A 20527-nucleotide genomic window follows, 5' to 3' on the forward strand; every position below is an offset into this window, starting at 1 on the left:
AACCCTGGCAGGAGCACATTCCCCAAAGGGGTGGCATGGCAGATGCTCTGGTTTGGGTTTTGCTTTGCTTTTAACCCCACAGCATCCATAGCACTGCAGGCTTCATCTGTTGTTTCAAGCACAGTATCCCAAACTCGAGACGGGACTGACACCAGCCTTCATTTCTGTACAGCAGTTGCTCTCCCAGGGCCTGTAGGATCGTGATGAAGCCCATTGCTGCATCTCACTCCTGAGGGGCGTGTAAAATAAACCTGCACAGAGGTTCTCTTCTCAGATTTTGGCTTTTCAGTCTCAACTGAAGTTTAACGGGAGAAGCTGGAATTACACAGGAGTCCATCCCCTTCCTTTTCTTTTTCTTCCAAAAATATCTGTTTGGATCACATTTCATGCCCAATAAGGAAGGGTAGAAAGGAGTAAATAATACAGTTCTGGTCCTTAAGTAAATGATAAGCTAGTTCAAAGGTTCTCAAACCTTAGCTTGTCTAAAAACCTGTTGGGAGGCTTGTCACAAAACAAACTGTGGGCCCCACGGCTGAGTTTGTGAGCCAGCAGGTGTGGGGGGGTGGGGCTGGAATTGTCATTTCTAACAAATTTCCAGGAGCCGCTGCTGCTGCTTGTCTGGAGACCCCAGTGTGGGAATCACACACCTAATTAGAGAGTGTTCCCTGCATGAAACATCTCTAGACTGATATGAAGCCTGGATGGGCTCTCCGGGCTCGTAGGGGACAGAAAGATCATGTGGTTGAGGTCAGCATGCACTGAAATGTGTTTGAAGTGGCTGTCCAGTACTCCTCCTTCCCCAAAGGTGTGTTCCCTCTCAGAAGCTGCACGCCGATGATTGGCAGGTTCCTGGAGCGCAGCCCCAAACCTGCTGATGTGCATCCCATCTGTTAGAGCATATGCTCTGAGACCCAAAGGCCTCCCACCAGGAGCTCATTATTTACAAATCACTAAGCCAGCAGCCATGGATGTCTCTTCTCGGCTGCCACTCTGTCTCTGCAGGCGGTGCCAGTCTGACAGGTGTCACCCAGCACCGCCGAGGTCCTGCTCCCCAGCCCTGCTCCACTACCTGTGGATGCCCAGAGATTTCCTCACAGAAAGGCTCTGCTCGTCTTACTAAACACTCAGGAATTATTAGTTACAGGGAGAACCACCCCCGTGCAAAGCCAACTTTCTCTCCTAGTGTTGGACATAGAACAGAAAAGTCTTCAAGCCCAATCTACAAGAGCCCTGTGAGTACCTTTGGATACATGCAGATCCCTGGGGCGCTGCAGCCTCCCTGATTCAGAAGGCACCCCAGAGCACCTGTGGGCTGCACCAGTGTGTGTGGAGGCTGCTGTGTTTGGGGCACACTGGGCTGCCTCCTTCCACCTTTGCTTGCATTGGCTGGCTGGAGTTTGGTCACATGAACACTATTATTGTTAACACATTTTAATTATTTGATTGGTAGAAAAGGTATTGAGCAAGAGGGAAAGACAGTTTCTCTGTCTGTTCAGTACTCCAACAAGATTGCTGTGGTTTGTCTGAAGAGAGTGTGCAAACCATTTAGAGGCTGGCCTGTGCACATCCTACCCACACATGCACACACTCACCTGGGGCAAGACCTCTCAGAGCAGTCGAAAAGCCTTGCTTCATTCCCACCTTTGCTCAGAAATCTCGAAGGTCCAATGCCTTTCTGAGGATGAGTCTCTTCTGACTGAGTGGAGAATAGAGAACGGGCTTTGCTCAATAGTCTTGTCACTGAAGGCATCACCTGGAAGGTGGGAATCCCTGTGATGCATCAGCAAGGGGCTCTCCCAGAGATGATCCAGTGCCATCCATGAGCACAGGCTCTCTGGCTCCTGAACACGGCACAGAAGTCGAGTGCACACAGTTTTTGTAGACAGGTGTGTGAAAGAGAATCCTCATGCTGCCTTGAATACATGGCTGTGTGCTCAGCATACCCTGGGGGGCCGTGAGAGGTCAGAAGCTGCCTTCCTGGGAAAACACACTCCTCTTCCACTAAAAACAGTGGAACTCTGCAGGGCATAGGCTCGTGTCCAACCTGGAGTTGCTCACCTGCAGCCTGAGCCTCAGGAAAAGGACACTGGATAGTCTAGGCTGTGACATGGATCATTAAGGACCAAGGCCACGTTCAGTGGGAGCAGCAGGGTGTTTCAGAGCTGCAGCAGCCCCTTCCCAGCCCTGGCTTTGCATCCAGCCAGGAAGTGGAGAAAGCCGTGTCCCCAGGGCCGGGAAACTGGCAACTTTCACAACTGAAGGAATGCTGGCACCGTGAGGCCTGTCCCAAGGAAAAAGGGCAGCTGTGGGTACCGAATGTGGGTGAGCAGCACACGCTCGTCACCCAGGCTCCAAAATAAATAAAGGCAGTGGGACAGATGCAGGGCCCACCTCGGGGCAAGTTCCCCGTATTCCTGTCAGACCTGCTGAGGCCCAGGGAGTCCAGGTGCCAGGAGCCCGGAGCTGCCCCCGGCTGCACAGGGGCACAGGGTGGGCGCTTCCACACTCGCTCTGGGGAGACCCAGAGCCCGAGGGGCACAGGAGGAGAATGGGAGTTGGCCAGGATGAGGGACAAGCGCATTCTGAGAGTCATGTGGAAACACTGTCCTCCTCCGCCTCAGATTCAGAAACTGTTTGTTTACAGAGCTTTCCAGAACTCACAGCCCCACTCAGTATCCTAACACCTTAGGAGAAGGTGAGGCCACATGGACCCGCTTCACATATGAGGAAAGTGGGGCTCAGAGTGGCCCACAGGCAGTAGTTGGGGCCTTCCTGGAGAGCCAGGACCTCTCATTCCACCACACGTCCAAATGCTTCCTTTGTTTCCGTGCTGGTTTTGTCTACAAACCAAGTAATATTTTTCTCTGGGAGACTTTGTTTATCAATCCCCCCAAAAACATTATCACATACCCCAGAGGGAAAGGTTAGGCCCAGAGGTCCCCATTGTCATTTCTAAAGCAGATCAGTAAAACAATAATCACATCCTGGCTGCTAGCAGTGGATGGGTACTCACCTTGGTGGACAGAAGGGCTGCCTGTTGCCCCCCACACACAGGTGGGAGGCTGCTTTAGGCTCACCTTTGCCTCCCCTGCCCCAAACAGTGAGCACCCAAGCAATTAGATTTAATAGGCAAAGCACATGCCCCGCTGGGCCCGGCAGATGACAGGGCACAGGAGCCTCATGGGGAAGTACCTTGCCCCCCACCCCAGGAGAGCCCCCACAGGAGGGAGGCTTGCTCCAGCAGGGCACCTGTCCCGGACAGTCACCTCAGGGGAGGCCTGAGCCGGCAAGGAGTGGAGGCCATGCAAGGGGTCTCAGGCACCACGGCTGGAACAGTCCTACGCTGGTCACTGGGCTCTACGGCTCCGCACTGTCACCCTCCCTCAGCCTTCCCTGCAGGGGCATCCCTGGGGCCCAGGCCATCTACATCTGCAGTGGCCACTCATACACATCCTCCATGCACACACGGAAACATTCATGCACACGTTCACACACAGACACACACTCATACACACCTACACACTATACATGCATACACACACACACATTCTTACACCACACATATGTACAGACACCCACAAGATACACACACCACATGCACACCAAGACCACATGAGCTCGCTCAATGAGAAGCATTTCAACTATGATTTCCTGCTGCCACCTAGAGGTTCAGCCTGTGGAAGAAGCAGATAAAGAATGAATCCTCCTTGAGATCTCTTCTTAAATTATTATTTGGTATCATTAATATATACTTATATGAACAACACTGTGGTTACTGGATTCCCCCCATTATTAAGTCCCCCCTTCATACCCCATTACAGTCACCGTCCATCAGCACAGTAAGATGCTACAGAATCACTACTTGTCTTCTCTGTGTTGTACGGCCCTCCCCGTGCCCCCCACACACATTATGTGTGCTAATTGTAATGCCCCCTTTCCCCCCTTGTCCCTCCCCTCCCACCCATCCTCCCCAGTCCCTTTCCCTTTGGTAACCATTAGTCCATTCTTGGGTTCTGTGATTCTGCTGCTGTTTTGTTCCCTCAGTTTTTTCTTTATTTTTATGCTCCACATGTGAGTGAAATCATTTGGTACTTGTCTTTCTCCACCTGGCTTATTTCACTGAGCATAATACCCTCTAGCTCCATCCATGTTGTTGCAAATGGTAGGATTTGTTTTCTTCTTATAGCTGAATAATATCCCATTGTGTGTATGTACCACATCTTCTTTATCCATTCATCTACTGATGGACACTTAGGTTGCTTCCATTTCTTGGCTATTGTAAATAGTGCTGTGATAAACATAAGGGTGCATCTTTCTTTTTCAAACTGGGATCCTGCATTCTTAGGGTAAATTCCTAGGAATGGAATTCCTGGGTCAAATGGTATTTCTATTTCGAGTTTTTTGAGGAACGTCCATACTGCTTTCCACTATGGTTGAACTAGTTTACATTCCCACCAGCAGTGTAGGAGGGTTCCCCTTTCTCCGCAACCTCACCAGCATTTGTTGTTGTTTCCTCCTTGAGATCTTAAAATAAGATCACCGCATCCAAGAACAATGAGGATTTTTTAAAATCAAGGGCAGACAAGTTTAGTTAGGGAAAGGTGATGCGTATTGCATGGATAAGGAATCTACAACCTTGATTTTTAGGCTCTGCTTGCTACCCTTTGAGCTTGGAAGTCACACCGTGTGTAGGTGTGTGCATGTGCAGTACTCACACATATGTCCCTGTGAGAGCTGCGTGGTGTGGTGAGCATGCACATGCGGGTCCTGGAAAGGCCTTCTTGCTGAAGTTCCTGGGCCAAGGAAACACCCAGAGATTATGGCGGATGCTTGGGAGAAGGCCCAGGCGAGGAGGGCAGATAGCTTGGAATTGTGAATTCAGAATGAGGGAGACCCCAGTGAAGCTCAGGAAATCTGGGCTCAGGCTTCCAGATCAGTCGTTTGGACATTCTTACCAATTAGTGTCAATAAAGCTGTCTGCAAGGCCTGAGCGCTGTCCTCTTAAATACTCTCAGCTTGATTCTGTTGCCCAGCCGGAGTTCAGGACGCAATCTGCATCAGGGGTCAGCAAACTGATTTTCTGTGAAGGGCCAGAGAATACGTATTTTCAGCTTTGTGGCTGTACAGTCTCTGAGGCCACAACTCAGCTCCACCCGAGTCACCTGGAAGCAGCCACAGATGATCCATAATGAATGAACGTGGCAAACAAAACAAAACTTTAAGGACACTGACATTTGAGTTCCACATATTTTTCATTTGTCCCAAAATATTATTTTTTAAAATATTTTTTCATTCATTTAAAATTCCAGAAGTCATTCTAGCTCACAGGCCATGCACAGCCTGGCTGCAACAAGTTTGACTGGGTGGCTGCAGGTCGCCAGCCGCCAATTCTGTCACTGATGCTGGCATGAAGTTCCATGTTTACTGCAAAGTTACACTGGATTTTTAACCATTGCGGGATTCAGTGCCTGCAATATTATTAACAAGGTCATTGGCATTTATTAGTGATATTTTTACATACACAGGGCTGTTCTTGTTCTTGATAGCATATCTAATAGGCATTGTTTCTTTCTGAACCAAGGGGCAAAGTGAAGTTCCGGTGTAAGCTTTCTTGGTGACTCATCCACAATTTGAAGCCACAGACCATCCAGACAGCAACATCCTTTAATCTAAGGCTCAGAAAGGGAATGAGAGTGACAGTTTGGAGGTGGGTTTCTTGTGGTCTTGTCTTTTCTAGCCTAGGATTGTTGCTTTGAAGACTTGCAGATCAAGAGCACCGCAAAGATATCCGAAGTCTGCAGGCAGTGTGAGAAGGCTGTTTAGAAGTGCTTATGCCTGATCAATATGAAAGGTCACACGGGGTGGAACGTGAACACTTGCTTAAGTGTGGGCATTAAGAGCCATGATCTTTGAGTTTGTTCTCTTGGTACTATTGGATTTCTCAGGATTCTGGTCAACTCTGAATGATAGTTCATTTTATCTGTCACATAATCAACTCAAAAATGTGGAAATAAGTATACAGATTTTAAAACATAATTTTCTTCATCTGTCTATGATCAATTCTTATTATTTTAAATTACAGACATATTTGGGGCCTTTTGCTTGCAGTACATCACTTGGTCACCTTGTGTGTCCCCACTGACCTTTCGCACACCTCAGTACAGGGAACACAGGACAAGAGGCGATGGCTCCATTTCAGACGGAATCAGAGAAGTGGCCTGTGAATCTGGTTACTTTTTTTAACCAGACGACAACATTCCTAATATTGTAAAATGTCATGATTTTCTGAATACCGTACTGAATTCTTTTAAAAAGAAGATGGATTGGAACTTTGCCCCTTAAGTTGACATCATTGTGACTGTGAGATATGGCTCATGTCATTTTTCCCTTAATAACACTAATTATAGAACACACGCTGTGTCACTTCAAACTAGATTAGAGGGTCTTAGTGACTCTTCAACAATCCAGCCCGATGACATGGCCCCACTTTGAAGGTCCATTTCTTGTCCCAAAGGTCAAGTCTTGGCCAGCCTCCTGTTGTGGGCTGAACTGTGCACCCCCACCCAACCCCATTCATACATTGAAGACATGGCCCCTGGTGGGACTGCACTTGAAGGTAGGGCCTTTGAGATGATTCAGGTTAATGGGGTCATAAGAGGGGGTCCTAATCTGATAGGACTGGTGTCTTTATAAGGAGACATACTGGAGATCTGGCCCTCTCTGTCCCCCTGCACAGATAACGTGGTGTGAGGTGGTGAGATGTGGTCTTCTACAAGCAAAGGACACAGGCTTCTCCAGAAGCCCACCCTGCCCAGACCTTGGTCTCAGACTTCTCAGCCTCCAGAAGTCAGAGAAAATGAATTTCTCTTATCTAAGCCCCACTCCCCAACCCCAGTCTGTGGTATTGTACTATGATGCTAGCACACCCCTAAACTCAGACAGGTGTCTGATTTAACTCTGAAAAAGTACATCCTTCAGGAGCTCAGTCTAAACAAAGCCCTTACACACATCCTCTAGGCCCTTGGGGCATTCATCAGCTTCCATAGATGTGGCCCCATCTGCCCCTGTGCTGGGCATCTGTCCATCTCTAGGTGCTCATCTGTCCTCCACAGCCAGTGGGATCATACTTCCAAGCACATCACCACTACTTGGGAAGTTTTATAAAAAATACAGCTGCCTGACTGGGACTCTGGGCTCTGAAAGTTACCAAGTGTCCTAGGGATTCTAGAAGCTTCTCAGGAGACTATGCTGTGTAGTGCCTGTGGCTCTCAGGACTGCCCATGACTCCACCCAGGCAGTTTACAACCAGCAGAGCACACAAGAATCACGTGGGGAGACTTTAAAAAAATAACCATTGCAGGCAGTACCCTCAGAAACTGATTCTGGAAATCTTCTGTGAGTACTGTCAGGGCTTCTGAGCTTGTACCAGATTCTCTAGTGACTTCAGTGCACTGTGAGATGTGAGCCCTGCACCATGTGGGGGCAGTTCTCAACCCTGCTGCCCTTTAGGAGCATTCAGAGTGAGCAGAAATCACAACCGCCTGCCATGGTTGGTGCATGATAGCCCCCGAAGATGTCCACATCCTAATGCCTGGGACCTGTGACTGTGTGACCTTACATGGCAAAAGAGACTGTGCAGATGTGATGAAGTTGAACAGCTGGAGGTGCAGAGATGATCCCGGGTTACCTGGTGGACCTGATGTCATCACAAAGATCCCTAAAGGACGGAGGCAGGAGGGACAGGCTCAGAGATGTGATGACAGAAGCAGAAGTTGGAGTGACTGAAGGGCCACGAGCTAGGAATGGAGCAGCCTGTAGAAACTAGTCAAAGCAAGGGAATAGATTCTTCCTTGGAACCTCCAGAAGGAGCACAGCCCTCTGACACCCTAATTTCACCCACTGAAACTGATTTTGGACTTTTGACTTCAACAGCTGACAATACATTTGTGCTGTTTTAAGTCATTATGTTTACAGTCATTTGTTTGCATGGCAATAGAAAACTGATGTTCCTGGGACAGCACCATGTGCCTTTTAGCCAGAACATTTGCCTGGCACTCCTTGCTCCCTGCTTCCCCCTTTGAGGAACATCCCAATTTATAATAAGCTGCTTTGTATTAATACCAATTGAATTTCCATGGTCTGTTTAAAAACTTTGCTCTTTGCATCTCCATTCCTCCCCTAACCTTCATCCAGTTCTTGTTATAGATAACAACTTCACACATTGTGTGTGCCCATCAACCTAGATTTAGAATTATTGCTTTATGCAGTGTTCTTTTAAATCAGATAGGAAAAAAGGAGTTATAAACAAAAAGTGCATTTATGCTGTCTTTTGTTTTCACTTGTGCAGTTATCTTTATTGGTGTTTCCATTTCTTAATGTGGATTTGTGTTATGCCCAGTGTTCTTCCATTTCAACTAGATAGTCCCCTCAGTATCTTAAACAGAGGGTCTATAAGTGAAAAATTCCATCAGGTTGTTTTTATCTTAGTGTGTCTTAATTTCTTCTTCATTTTGAAGGGTAATTTGATGAATATGAAATTCTTCCTTAACAGCTTTTTTTTTCTAATTTCAGCACTTTGATTGTGACCTTCCACTGCCTTCTGGCTTCCATTGTTTCTGATGACAAATAAGCCATAAGTCTTAGTGAGGATCCTTTGTACATACTTCCAAGATTCTCTATTTGTCTTTGTCTCTTGTTCATTTGATCATGATGTGTCTAGCTGTGGATCTTTTTAAGTTGATTCAACCTAGAGTTTGCTGATATCCTTGGACGTATAAGTTAATGTTGTTCATCAAATTTGCAGAGTTTTCAGGTATTATTTTTTCAAATATTCTTTCTACCTCTTCCTCTCTGCTCCTGATTCCCACCATGTGTAAGTTGGTACACTTAAGATCTCTGAGTCTCTGATCATTTTTCCTTCTTACACAATAGATAAGCTCAATTGAACCTATCTTCAAGTTTGCTGATTTCTTCTTCTGCCTTCTAAAATCTGATGTTGAGATTGTCTAGTGAAATTCTCATTTTAGTATTGTAATTTTCAACTCCAGAATTTTCATTTGGTACTTTTAAATAATTTCTCTTTATTAAATATGTTCTCTAGATAATGAGGCATCATTCTCACACTTTCCCTTAGTTCTTTATACATAGTTTCCTTTAGTTCTTTTATGCATTTAAAATACATGATTTGAAGGTTTTGTCCAGTGGGTTCTTTGTCTGAGCTTCCCTGTGGACTTTCTACCAACAGCTTTCTTTTCCCTGGGTATGAGCCATACTTTCTTGTTTCTTCTCCTGGCTGGACATTTTAGATAGTATTATGTAGCAACTTTGGGAATCAGGTTCTTTCTTCTCTGCAGGGTTTGTTTTGCTGTTTGCTGCTTTGTTGCTGTTTGTTTAGTGACTTTTCAACTTATTATGTTAAGTCTGTTTATCACAGAAGTGTCTGCTAGGTTAACTTAGTGGTCAGCTAGTGACTGGCTGGAGATTTCCCTAACTGCCTGGAGACAGCAAGGCTCCCAGTCTTTCCCAGGGGCTCTGTGTGCAAGCTGGGAAATGCTTTGGCCACTGAGCCAGGCAGGTGTAACTCGGCCTCAGCCTTCACTTCCTGTGGGTGCAGAGTCCCAGCCTCATCCAGAAGAAAGAGGTTGGGGATTTTAAGGGCTTTCCTGAGTCTTCACACAACCCTAGGTATGTACATGCCCTTTTAGATTCCCAGAAATATCTTAGGGCTTTTTAAACCACCCTATAGACATTTCATTCTTATTTTATTTTTAAGCTTTTTGAAGAATTGTGCATTGCTTGTCCAACTTTATTTTTCTGCTGCCTTCCATAGCTGGGCTGTTCAACAATTGCTCTGATTGTTTTATATAAACACTCCTAGGGAAAAGGTGCTGGGCAAGCCCTGAGCCCAGTAAAATGAAGAGAAGGCTTGTGAGTGGAGTCTCCAAAGAAACCCCGAGGCGGCCCCCAGCCTGCCTCCCCCGGTGACTACGAGGGTGCTGATCTTCACCATGACCACAGGCTGATGTTTTCCAAGGGTGTTGTGGAGTTGGGGAGGGGGGAGATGGAATAAAGCCAGTTAAAATGTCACAAAGTGTACCAGGATTCGTCCATTCTTCTTGAAATGCCTCCCTAGATAGTTGTAAACTTTTAATTTATTTCCAGAGTTCTGAAAAAGTTGATTCTGACCATTTTTACCAAAGGTCCCATTGCTTTTTTTGGAGGAGAAGGCTTTCAGAGCCCCTTACTTATCATTCTCTCTGACATTGCTAAGGAAAGTTAATTTTAATATTGCATTTTATTTAACCCAATATATCTGAAATATTTTTATTATACGATTGAATCAATATGAAAATTGTTAATGATATATTTTACATTATTATATGAAGGCTTCAAAATCCAGTAAGCATTATACTAACAAAGCATTCCAATTTCAACTAGCTGCACTTCAAATGCTCAATAGCCATCCGTGTCTTATAGAACCATCATGAACAACACAGATCTGGGTCATAGTCTTAAGTGTGCTGTCCAGCATGCTGCACTCTGTTCGATCAACAGAGAACAGATACTGTAGGTGATGCTCAGTTTATTAGGTCACAGGTGGTCACATTACGTAAGTGGTCAATGGCAGAAGTTCCTTGAAGGCATCCTGTGTCAGATTATGAAGCATGCATTTTTAGTATTCTTCTTTTGACTTGGAAATGGAAACAGGAAGCAGAACATAAAAGAAAACCCCATCCCCTCCAGTAAATTATTAGGACTAACTGCTGTGGTAAATTCAATTATTTTCAGAAGTATTCAGTCCTTCCTCTTCCCCTCTGACATGGAGTGTACGTCCCTGGCCCATTGATGCTGGCCTGGTCACCGGAGCTGGGGTGTTACAGTCAGGACATAACGGAGACCTGAGGAGTGCTTGCACAGTCGGACTCCCACACCCAGGATAAGTGGCAGGCCCAGGAATTGGAGGTCAGACACATGGTGCAGAGCTGCCCAAGCCAACTGACCTCGGGTAGGTCCGGGTTACATTGGTTTACTCCAGTTAATGCCCAGGTGCACCAGATATCAATACAAGTTAATGTGTGCTACTGAAATTTTGTGTTTGGCTGTTATGCAACATTATTGTGACCATAGCCAGCTGATGTAACTGCCAATTGAAGGTGAGTGAAATGGAAAGTATACTCTGAAATGATGTGAGGCAATGAGCAAACAGGTGAGTCAGCTGTTGCCATGGCAACAAATGACTCCCTTGTCCCGTGGGTAAACAGCCAGCAAGTCTTCCCTTCTCTCTGGGTTGCAGGCAGGCCACACAGTCCTAGGGCCTGTCTTCCCTGCTCTCTGGGTTGCAGGCAGGCCACACAGTCCTAGGGCCTCAGGCAGGCAGAAACCTGATCCTCATGCCTCTCCAGGCTGAAGGAAGAGCCCCTCTCTGGGACACGTGGTCCCACCCACAGGAGAAGCACACAGAGTGACTCAAACAAATGTGCTTACGCCTTTGCTCAGACAGGCAAACCCGCATCCACTCACACAGCAATAAGTCAAAGCGAATCACTCAGCCTGCTGCTTGTGGGACAAGGATGTCCAGCTTGCTGGGCAGGTTGGGTGTGTGCCAAGGCGAACAAATATTTTCTGGGCATCAATATGCTCTCCACTCAAAAGTCACATAGCTGTTTAGTCAACAATTTTTCATGAACAGTTTATCATAAATGTACATTGTTATAAACATGGTTTAACAATAATAGTAACACTAAGATGTGACACTGTTTTCCAGGAGCTTCATCAGGGTCACTTATTCTCAGAGACTCTGTAGGTGGAATGTGTGTCCACAGTGAGAATGAGTGAGAGCTGGGGTGGGCAGAGCTGGGGTGGGCAGAGCTGAGGTGGGCGGAATGAACTGGCCTCCCTTTTCATATCCCTTGCATCTGGAGGGACAAGTGTGCTTTCCGATTTATAATGGACCCTGTGGTCAGGGCAGACCATTGGCCCAGCCCCTCAAAGCTGCTCTCATCTGACTGTGTCTCTGGTTGCTTCTTTTGCAGGGTTCCTGGAAGGATGATATAGGCTGTGTTGTTTCATAGAGTGAAACAGAGAAAACCATTTCCCTGTGCCAGGGACCTGCAGAAAAGCAGGGCAAAGGGCTCAGGAAGAGGGGTTGCTCAGAGCCTTGGTGATTTATAGGTCCTCTGCATGTGAAACCGCGTTTGCACTTCCCACACATTGATTCAGCATTTCATCCAGCAGAACTCCTCCCTGGGGTGATGCTTCTAATTTGGGTTTACCATTTTCTGGGTGGTAGTTGAGAAAAATTTCCCCAGTTTTTATTTAGCATTTTGATCATGGTACAATGATATTGAAAGTCTGTGGCAACTACAGAGTATAACTTGAAGCTAGAGTCCTAAACTAGGATGCACAGCCTCTTTTTCCGTTATGCATGCGTCCTCACTAATGAACAAAGCAATTTGAGAAAGGACTACAAATGCCTCCTTCCATGTCTAGGCCTGCCTACAGGCACCTCTGTTTGGACTAACTATCCTGTCTAAATGTTACTGTGATTTTTGAGGTTGTTGACTTAGCCCCAGAAACCACTGTTATTCCTGAAGACATTTTAAAACTCTCCTATGTCCCTGTTTAAGACAAAGATCCCAGAATGAAATGTGGAAATCATCCAGGAAGCACTGCCCCCTCACTTGGTCATTTGCTGTCCCTTAGAACCCAGCCACAAAGGGCATCCACCCTATGTGGGACGGAGGGGGAGGGACTAGGATGAGGACCAGGAGGGGGTGCCACTGGGAGCGGTCCCGCGGCTACCACCTCCACACACTGAGGCAGCCACGTGGAACTGAGACTGAACCTAGTGGAGACCCTGGAATGTGTGTGTCAGAGGGGACCGTGTCTGCATTTCGGTTCTCTCACCCTCCGGGGGAACTGGGAACACACAGGAGGGGAGGTGACCCCTAGGTCCCTGAGCGTGCCCAGACCTGTTTGAATTGTACTCTGGGATCCCCCAACCCCACTATGTTGTTCTGCCCCTGCTGAGTGTGTGCACCAGCCACAGGTGACAGACAGCAGGTGCTCCAGGAGTGTACATGTCTGCACACCTGACATCCTAGGAGCCTCTGACACAGTGAACCACTGTGCAGATGGGGACACTGGGGAGGCCCTGAGAGACACAGGCCTTGTGTAGGGGCACATAACGGTACATGTAGATATAAGGAGGAGCTGGGTTAGACTGCAGCTCTGTGTCTTCAAACTGGGGCCCTGCTGGTACTCGGGCTTTCCTGGATAGGGCCCAGGGTGGAGGGCAAGTGGCCAGCATCCCAGGAGGATCCTCAGGAAGGACTTACCTGAGCAGGAAGCCCAGGAAAGGGGGGACTCCAGCCAGTGACCTCACTTCCCTGACAACGGAGGCCAACAGAACTTGGGACCCAGGTAACCACGCACCACATTCTAGACGCAGCCCAGACCCCAGCTCACTTGGCTGGAGACGTGAGAACGTGAGCATGTTCTCATGCTGCCTCCCCTTATCCCAGAGCCGTGGCCTGAGGAGAGCCCCCCGTGAGGGTCTCATCCAGCGCTTCAGGCACTGGGTCAGGGCTCAGCACAGACGCCTCAGGCCAAGTGCCCGGCGGATCCCAAAGGTAAATGGGGTTGTCCGGTCAGGCCTCCACTCTGATCCTCCTGGGGCACCCTGGGTCTCCGCTCTGGTGTGTGTGTGAGTGTGTATGGGTGGGTGAGTGTGTGTGTGTGTGTGTGTGTGTGTGTGTGTGTATACAGGGGGTTCTTGTGGGGTGTGTCACCCCGAGAAGGAGCATTTGATGAGGCTCAGAATCCGCGTGGGCTGGTCCCACCCACACTTCAGGTCAAGGCGGGCTGGGGGGGTTGTGGGGTGCAAGGGGGTCTTTCTGCTCAAGGTTAGTCCTGAGCCCTGGAGGTCATCCCATCTCAACACAGGGGTGTCTGTGTCTGTGTCTACAGAATACTGAGGACGTGGAGGACCTGCCCCCCTGCTTCCCCCGTGAGAGGCCAGTGTGGCACCTCACAGAGGGATCTCTGGAACCCGGTCCCGAAGACGGCCAGGGACGGCCACCCGCCCAGAGTCGGGCCCAAGTCAATGTGCAGGTGCACACTGCCAGCTCTGACCCGGTGCACCAGGTTCATCTTCCCCCGAGTGGCCTGGAGGACCTGCAGCCCCTGGAGGCCGAGCCTGAGGGTGAGAAGGCCGGGAGTGGGGAGTGGGTGCGTGAGTGTGCTTGGGGGGGGCGGGTGTGTGAGAGGACCTGGGATGGGGGGGTGCTGGGTCCATGGGGAGGAGGCCTAGAGGCTGCTCCTGGGCCAGGAGCACAGGCAGGCCTCAGACCACACACTGGTGGGTGTAGCTGGGGAGATGTCCCATGTGGGCTCCTGGCCTGGCTTCCCTGGAAGCCTCTGTGTCTGGAAAGGCACGTGCCAAGGCAGGCCTGGGGTGACCACTCGTCCTCTTACAGCTCCGGTCCCGTCTCAGGATCCCGGTGCTGAACCTTCAGAGGAGCCAGGTGTCCGTGCAGGAGCCACGGCAGCTCCAGAGCCTGAGGAAGGCCCACCTCCAGCCACAGGGCCTCCTCCACAGGCTGCTCTAGCGCCGGGGCCTGCATCTGGAGAGGCCCCTTCAGGGGCCCGGGAGCCGACGCGGGACCCTGCTCCTCTGCAGGCGGGGCTGACCCCCGCTGCTGTTCTGGCACCTGCACGGCGCCCACGGCCCTGTCTGGATCCTCTGACCCGGACCAGAAAGCTGGCTCTGGAACTCTCCCTCCTAGCACCTCCCCAGCCTCTCTGTCCACCTGACCCCCTACCACATCTTTCCTTTTCCTCCTGTGAGTGTGTTACCCTCTGGATTTGTTGCAATTTACTTTTTCTGTTTTATGTTCTCTATCATTTTGTTTCTTTTAGATTTTAATGAAATAAATTGCTTTTTACCTTTTTGAACTGTAAGCATCGCGGGCACTTGGTACAGTCACAGTGTGTGCAGCCGGCACCACCGTCCAGGCCAGAGCACTTCCTTCCCCAGAGCAAACCCCGTCCCAGGGCCCTCGTGCCCCATGGTCCTCAACCCTGCCCCCAGCAAACCCCAGTCTGCTTTCTGTTCCTGCCCCTTCCTCTTAGTATGGATGCTTCCGATCAATGGAATCAAGCAACTGGTGCCTTTTGTGTCTGCTCACATGCTTTATGAAGGGTCTGGCTAATTTCTGTTTAATATTTGAAGTAGCATTTTTCCTACTGGAAAGGGACATCCAGATGAGTTAAAGGTCAGGGGCCTGAAATGAAGACCTTAGTAAACACGTGCCCAATCTGTGGGTAGACCCCGGGTCTAAGTGTGACACGAGAGCTAGAAGCCAAAGGGCAAACTCTGGCTCTTCCCGTGGCCAAAACAATAACAAGAAAAATGTAGAAAGCTGGAAAGACAAACCACAAAGTGCAAAAGCCATTCCCCAACCCAAGCCCAGGGACACGTGTGACATCCCAGCGGTCCACTGACTCCAAAAAGCCAATGTTGTGAGAAGGGACAAAGGGCAACCCAGGCAATTCCAAATGAGAGGCAAGGAGCAGGGGGAGCGTGTGGCACGATGAGAACGTGCGAATGTACACACTCCGGAGATGGTCCTGGTCTTCAGCAGACTGGAGGCTTTCTAATCTGGTGACCACCAGCCTTGGTGCCAGTGTGAGCAAGAGGAGGCCGCAGGGGCCCTAGAGAGACGTCCTGGCCCTGCAGGAAGGAGAGCCTGGCCCCGGGGCTCAGAGGACCTCCAGTGTCCAAGGCCACGCCCCCTGAGCTCAGAGTGCGCTGAAGCCTGAGAGGGTACAGAGGCCAGGGAAGCCAGGTCCCCGACCCCAGGAGGCTGCATGTGGAACAGTGGTTAGAAGAAGCGTCAGGGAGATGGGGGTCCTAGACCCAGCTCACCCTCTATCTGGCTGGTCACCTCAGGACAGCTCTGAGCCAACAGATTCCCCACCTGTGAAATGAACTGATCACTGGGTCCCCCTTGTGGGCTGTTGGAAGACTTACCTGAGAAACTAATGTGGAATGACTGGTGCCTGGAGGACATAAAGAGCCACGTGCCAGCTGGTGACAGCAGGCCTGCAGGGCAGGGTCTTTGGTCCCTGTTTAGGAGCCCCTGCTGCTGCCCTGCTCCCAGGAATGCTCAGGGACATTCCAGGAGGGGGGAAGAGGGTCCGGGCCCAAGGTGACAGCAGGCCCAGGAGGAGGAGGCTCAGTGCTGGATGGACAGCGGGACACACTCCGGACCACCATCCAGGGCCTGTGCTGTGACACCCTCTGAGCTCACCCCAAATATAGAGGCCTCTTGGATGGACTCTGGCATCTGGGGCTCCATGCTCTTAGCCACACTCAGCAGACACTCCCCCCTGGGGTACACGGAGCACAGCAGCTTCATGCTGGAGCAGCACGACCTGCCACCTCCCTGCCCACGGGATGCCCACGACCACAGTGTGACGGGAAAGGGGTGGTCCACGGGGTCAGCAGGGCTGGTGAGTCCCAGGAATCCACACCTGAAAACACAGCCATTCTCTGCAAGAATGACAGAGGACATGCACACTGGGCATCGTCTAGAATACAAAGTAACCAGAAGTTATGGAAAGGAAATGTGCCCTGTGTTTAACAAAATGTGGCTCGTAATTGCAGCTGTACACTGATTCCTAGAACCAGCACAAGTAAGTCCAGTGCTGGCTGGCTCTCGGGACCCAAACGTTCGGACCAAGGGGAGCATTTCAGCAAACAACTTCTAGGGCCTCAGGATTTGGCCAAGGGCTCTGGGATGCCCTGACACTGAACTCTTTCTCCTTGGAAGCCTCTTTCCCCTCCTCCTCCTCCTCTAGTGCCTTGTTTTCCACTGCTCAGGGGCCACCCTGCCGGGCGGCAGGCACATCCATGTCCTCTGCTCGCTGCCCACCTCCTGCCCTGGGCCCTGGGAGCTCCTGTTCCTCCTGCAGGGTCTGCGGGCTCCCTTTGCATCATCGGGCACCTTTCTGTGCAGCATTCTGCATCTTCCTGGGCTATGTCTCCCCTGATGACCACGAGGAAGGTCTTCCATCCCCATTGTCCAGTGGCGACACTCAGGTCTGTAAGGCTGGATGGTCTGTGCAGTCACAGCCACTGTGGACCTCCACAGACGCTGGGTCCCCGCAGCAGGTGAGGAGTTGGGGCAGTTGGAGACAAGTGGTATGCTTGCAACAGATCCCAGGAAACCTGAGGAGGGTGGGGCAGAGTGGCCCTGGAGGAGGAAAGCCAGTGTGTGGCACTGAGAGGTGAGCACCAGGGTGGGCATCAGGCTCGGTCTCTCTGGGAACCCACGTCCCACCTGGACCAGCTGTGCCCCCACTAGTGGAAGGTCATTCCCAGGGCACAACACTTCTGCACCGCGGTTTGCACCGACTTGCAGAAGACAGGGCGACACTGGGTTGGAGAGAGCTCTCAGGCAGGCAGGGGAGCCCCTCGGGTTCCAGGGGAATGCTGTTGGCCTGCTCGGGACAGGCTCACCTGGATGCAGGTGGGCTCAGGTGGGCTGAGTGCACAGCAGTGCAACATCAGCAGTGTCCACAGCTGGGGTCTCCACACAGGTCCCACCCTCCACCCAGAGAAAGGCTTATCTGCTGGGTTTTCTCCCCCAAACACCAAGTATGGCCCCAGACCACCCTTCACGTCCCCATTCCCAATCCTTCCCACTCACCTCAAGCCATGGGACATTCGGGGCGTTTTGTTTGCTGCGGGATACCCAGAGACATTTGTTTTCTGGCCCAAAGTTAACAGAGACACCAGGGCTGTGCTCCAAAAGCAGCAGGAGCCTGGGGATCCCAGACAGCTTTCTGCAAGCAAGCTTGGTGTTTTGCACCACTAGTGTGCGACCAGCAATTGTCCAAACACCTCCGGCCATATTCACACACAAGGTCCTCAGATGGCTGACGTGATGTGCCTTCAAAACGAGAGCAGGTTGGGGCAGTAGGACACACCAAATGCAGAAGCAACCTAAAATCCTCTTCCCAGAAAGCGTGATGACCCTGGACAGGCTGTGGGAAGGGGCCAGCTCAGGACTCTGGCAAGGGGCCCCATAGGCCCCGAGAGGCATTGGAGCTTCTGGATGAACAGGGAGATCTAAGGTGCTGTGCCCAGGGCAGCTTCTGTCCCGCAGAGCCTGAGGAGGACATCTCTGCCAGGTGGAGCAAGCCTGGAGTTGAGGGGCTTCCCTGGCAGGGTTCACAGCCGTGATGTGTGTACAGGTGGGAAAGCCCCAGCCCTGAGGATTCCTGGGGAAAGTAGCCACCTCCGGGCAAGCCATCTCCTGGAGACAGGCTCGGCAGCCACCTGAGGTCAGATGGAGCAGCAGCGCAGCCCGCGAGCATGGTGGTCCCAGCCAGAGCCGGAGAGGGATGGAGCGGGCCCAGAGGAGGGCACAGGCACCCTGGCGCTCTGGAGGCCTTGTGCCTGTGCGGCCTCTGCCCCTCAAGCAAGACCAGCCTCTCTCCTTACCCCTGGCTCTGCAAGAGGCCTCGGTGTGAGCACTCTGGGGGCTTCAAGCTCAGGCCTGGTCTGCTTGTGTCATTCTGCGTATCTGGGTCAGCTGGGCTGAGTTCAGGAGCCCTGTGAATCCAGCTCTGGGGAAGCAAGTGAGAACCACGTGGTGGGCACAGGCTGGGACCTGAGCTCTGGGAGTCCCGGGGCTCCTCTGGGACCCACCCCGTCGGTGGGGTCGTGGCCTGTGCAGGGACCAGATACAGGTCAGCTGGCCTTGTAGGCTGGGCAGTCAGCTCCTTCCCAGGATGGGGAGGCTGTGCTGGGGGTTGCAGGACAGGTAGGTAGAAGGACATTTCCACTCAGGCAGGCGGGGGTGGGGGTCCACTGGAAGAACCTCAGGGGCCCGTCTGGAGACAAGGAGGCTCAAGCAGGACAAACTGACACGGGGAGTTGGAGGGTCTGGAGCCAGAGCCCCCCAGAAGGAGGTGCGGGTCAGCCAGGGCACCTGCCACTCACCCTCAGTGGCCCTGGGCCATTCGCCACTCCTCAGAAAATGCAGAGGGACAGGACATGCATCAGAAAGTCCCTCCTTGTCCTTCCCACAGTGTTGTTCGGTTGTACAGGGACATGTGTTTGATGTGGCTCGTCCAGAACAATCACTTCGGTAGAGGAAAACACAGAGGAAATCATCTGAAGTTATGACAACGACTCACTAACCACACTGGGGTTGGGACTTGCTCAGGAGCCCCGGGTGAGGCCTCTGCACCCTTCCATCGAGAGGCCGGTCCCAGGTGCACCCACCATCCCCAGCACCCTCTCTGACCAGGGACCCCAGCCTCGGGTGCCCCCTGTTATGTTCCTACCCCCAGACCTGCTGAGCCACAGAGGAAAGGTGCAGGGGTGCTTGGGGGCCTGGTCGAAGGACTCCTGCCCACCTGCGCCACCCCCGGGGTGTGATCCCAGGTTTGCCCAGGCTGACTGTCTATGTCCTATTAATGAGCACTTCAAGCATCCATTTCTGTATATCTTATCTTATATGACAGGAGAACATACCGATAAATCTTTTCTCCTCTGTTCATCACAGGTTTTGACAACAGGAGTGTGAGCAAAGACAGAGAGACAGGAGCTTAAGGAGACATTGCTGCCTCCCCAGGTCTTGCATTACAGAAGGTCTACCTTGAAATCACAGGTAAATCTGTCCTGAAATTAGTGTCTGTCTTACCATGCTAAATGACAATACTGATCTTTAACAGTTGCCAATGTAGTCAACATTGATGAACTCTGCTGTACCCAGCATGAGCAGGATACGTCCATGTCCATGTCTCGTAAGAACCGACTACAAAGGCCAACAGCTTAGACCCAGTTCTGTATCAAGACCCTTCTGTCATCGAGGATAGAATATTAAGTCTCTATAAGCCTTTGAAATTCCATAGGAAACTTTAAAGTACATCCTGTTATTTTTAGTGAGATTCCTAACCATGTTTATGGATCCTTACAAGATGAACACCTGTAATACCCATGGGCACTGCCCTCTCGCACAGTAGTGGCGTGCTGATGGTTGCTGAAGGTTTGTCTGCGTGAGCAGTATCTTGGGGGATACACTTGCGTCCTTTAATCTGCCACCTCTTTCCACCCACCCTTTTAAAAATTCTCTCTTGCTCTCCCTCCCTCTTTCTGTTCCCCTCCTCACAGTATTTTGCACTTCCCAATTTCACACCAGTCTCATCCCTCATACTTTATTGCAAATCACCATCATCATTCTTTTGGTAGTTTTCTAAATGGTCTCCTTGCCTTTATTCTTGTCGGCTCTCCGGCATTTTTTCCCCACTCATGACAAGCTAACCTTGTCTTCTTACTTAATAGACTATATTTTAGAACCATTTTAAATTTACAAAACAAGCAAGCAAATGCAGAATTCCCACATACTCTCCCCAAAATGCTTGCTGTCAATTATGTGTATTGGCTTTAATGAGTGTACTACAGTTTTACAATTAATGCAACAATATGGGAACATTCTTAGTAACTGAAGTC

General features: G+C 50.5%; 1 protein-coding gene across 1 annotated transcript; it reads left to right on the plus strand.

The window, feature by feature from the left end:
* The first annotated feature begins 11194 nt into the window (after positions 1-11194).
* On the plus strand, positions 11195-15212 carry LOC118911010 (uncharacterized). Its single transcript, XM_057499394.1, has 4 exons — positions 11195-11206; positions 13524-13631; positions 13945-14203; positions 14478-15212. The coding sequence occupies exons 1-4, from the start codon at positions 11195-11197 to the stop codon at positions 14924-14926; spliced, it is 828 nt and encodes a 275-aa protein (XP_057355377.1). The 3' UTR covers positions 14927-15212.
* Positions 15213-20527: the final 5315 nt, after the last annotated feature.

The sequence above is a fragment of the Manis pentadactyla genome, chromosome 3 (assembly GCF_030020395.1).
Source record: "Manis pentadactyla isolate mManPen7 chromosome 3, mManPen7.hap1, whole genome shotgun sequence".
Classification (NCBI taxonomy): Eukaryota; Metazoa; Chordata; class Mammalia; order Pholidota; family Manidae; genus Manis; species Manis pentadactyla.

Bases quoted from the DNA above. Each gene is read 5' to 3' on its own strand.
- LOC118911010 (XM_057499394.1), top strand. The intron at 13,632-13,944 runs GTAAATGGGGTT...ATCTCAACACAG, and splicing joins GTGCCCGGCGGATCCCAAAG to GGGTGTCTGTGTCTGTGTCT. The intron at 14,204-14,477 runs GTGAGAAGGCCG...GTCCTCTTACAG, and splicing joins CCTGGAGGCCGAGCCTGAGG to CTCCGGTCCCGTCTCAGGAT.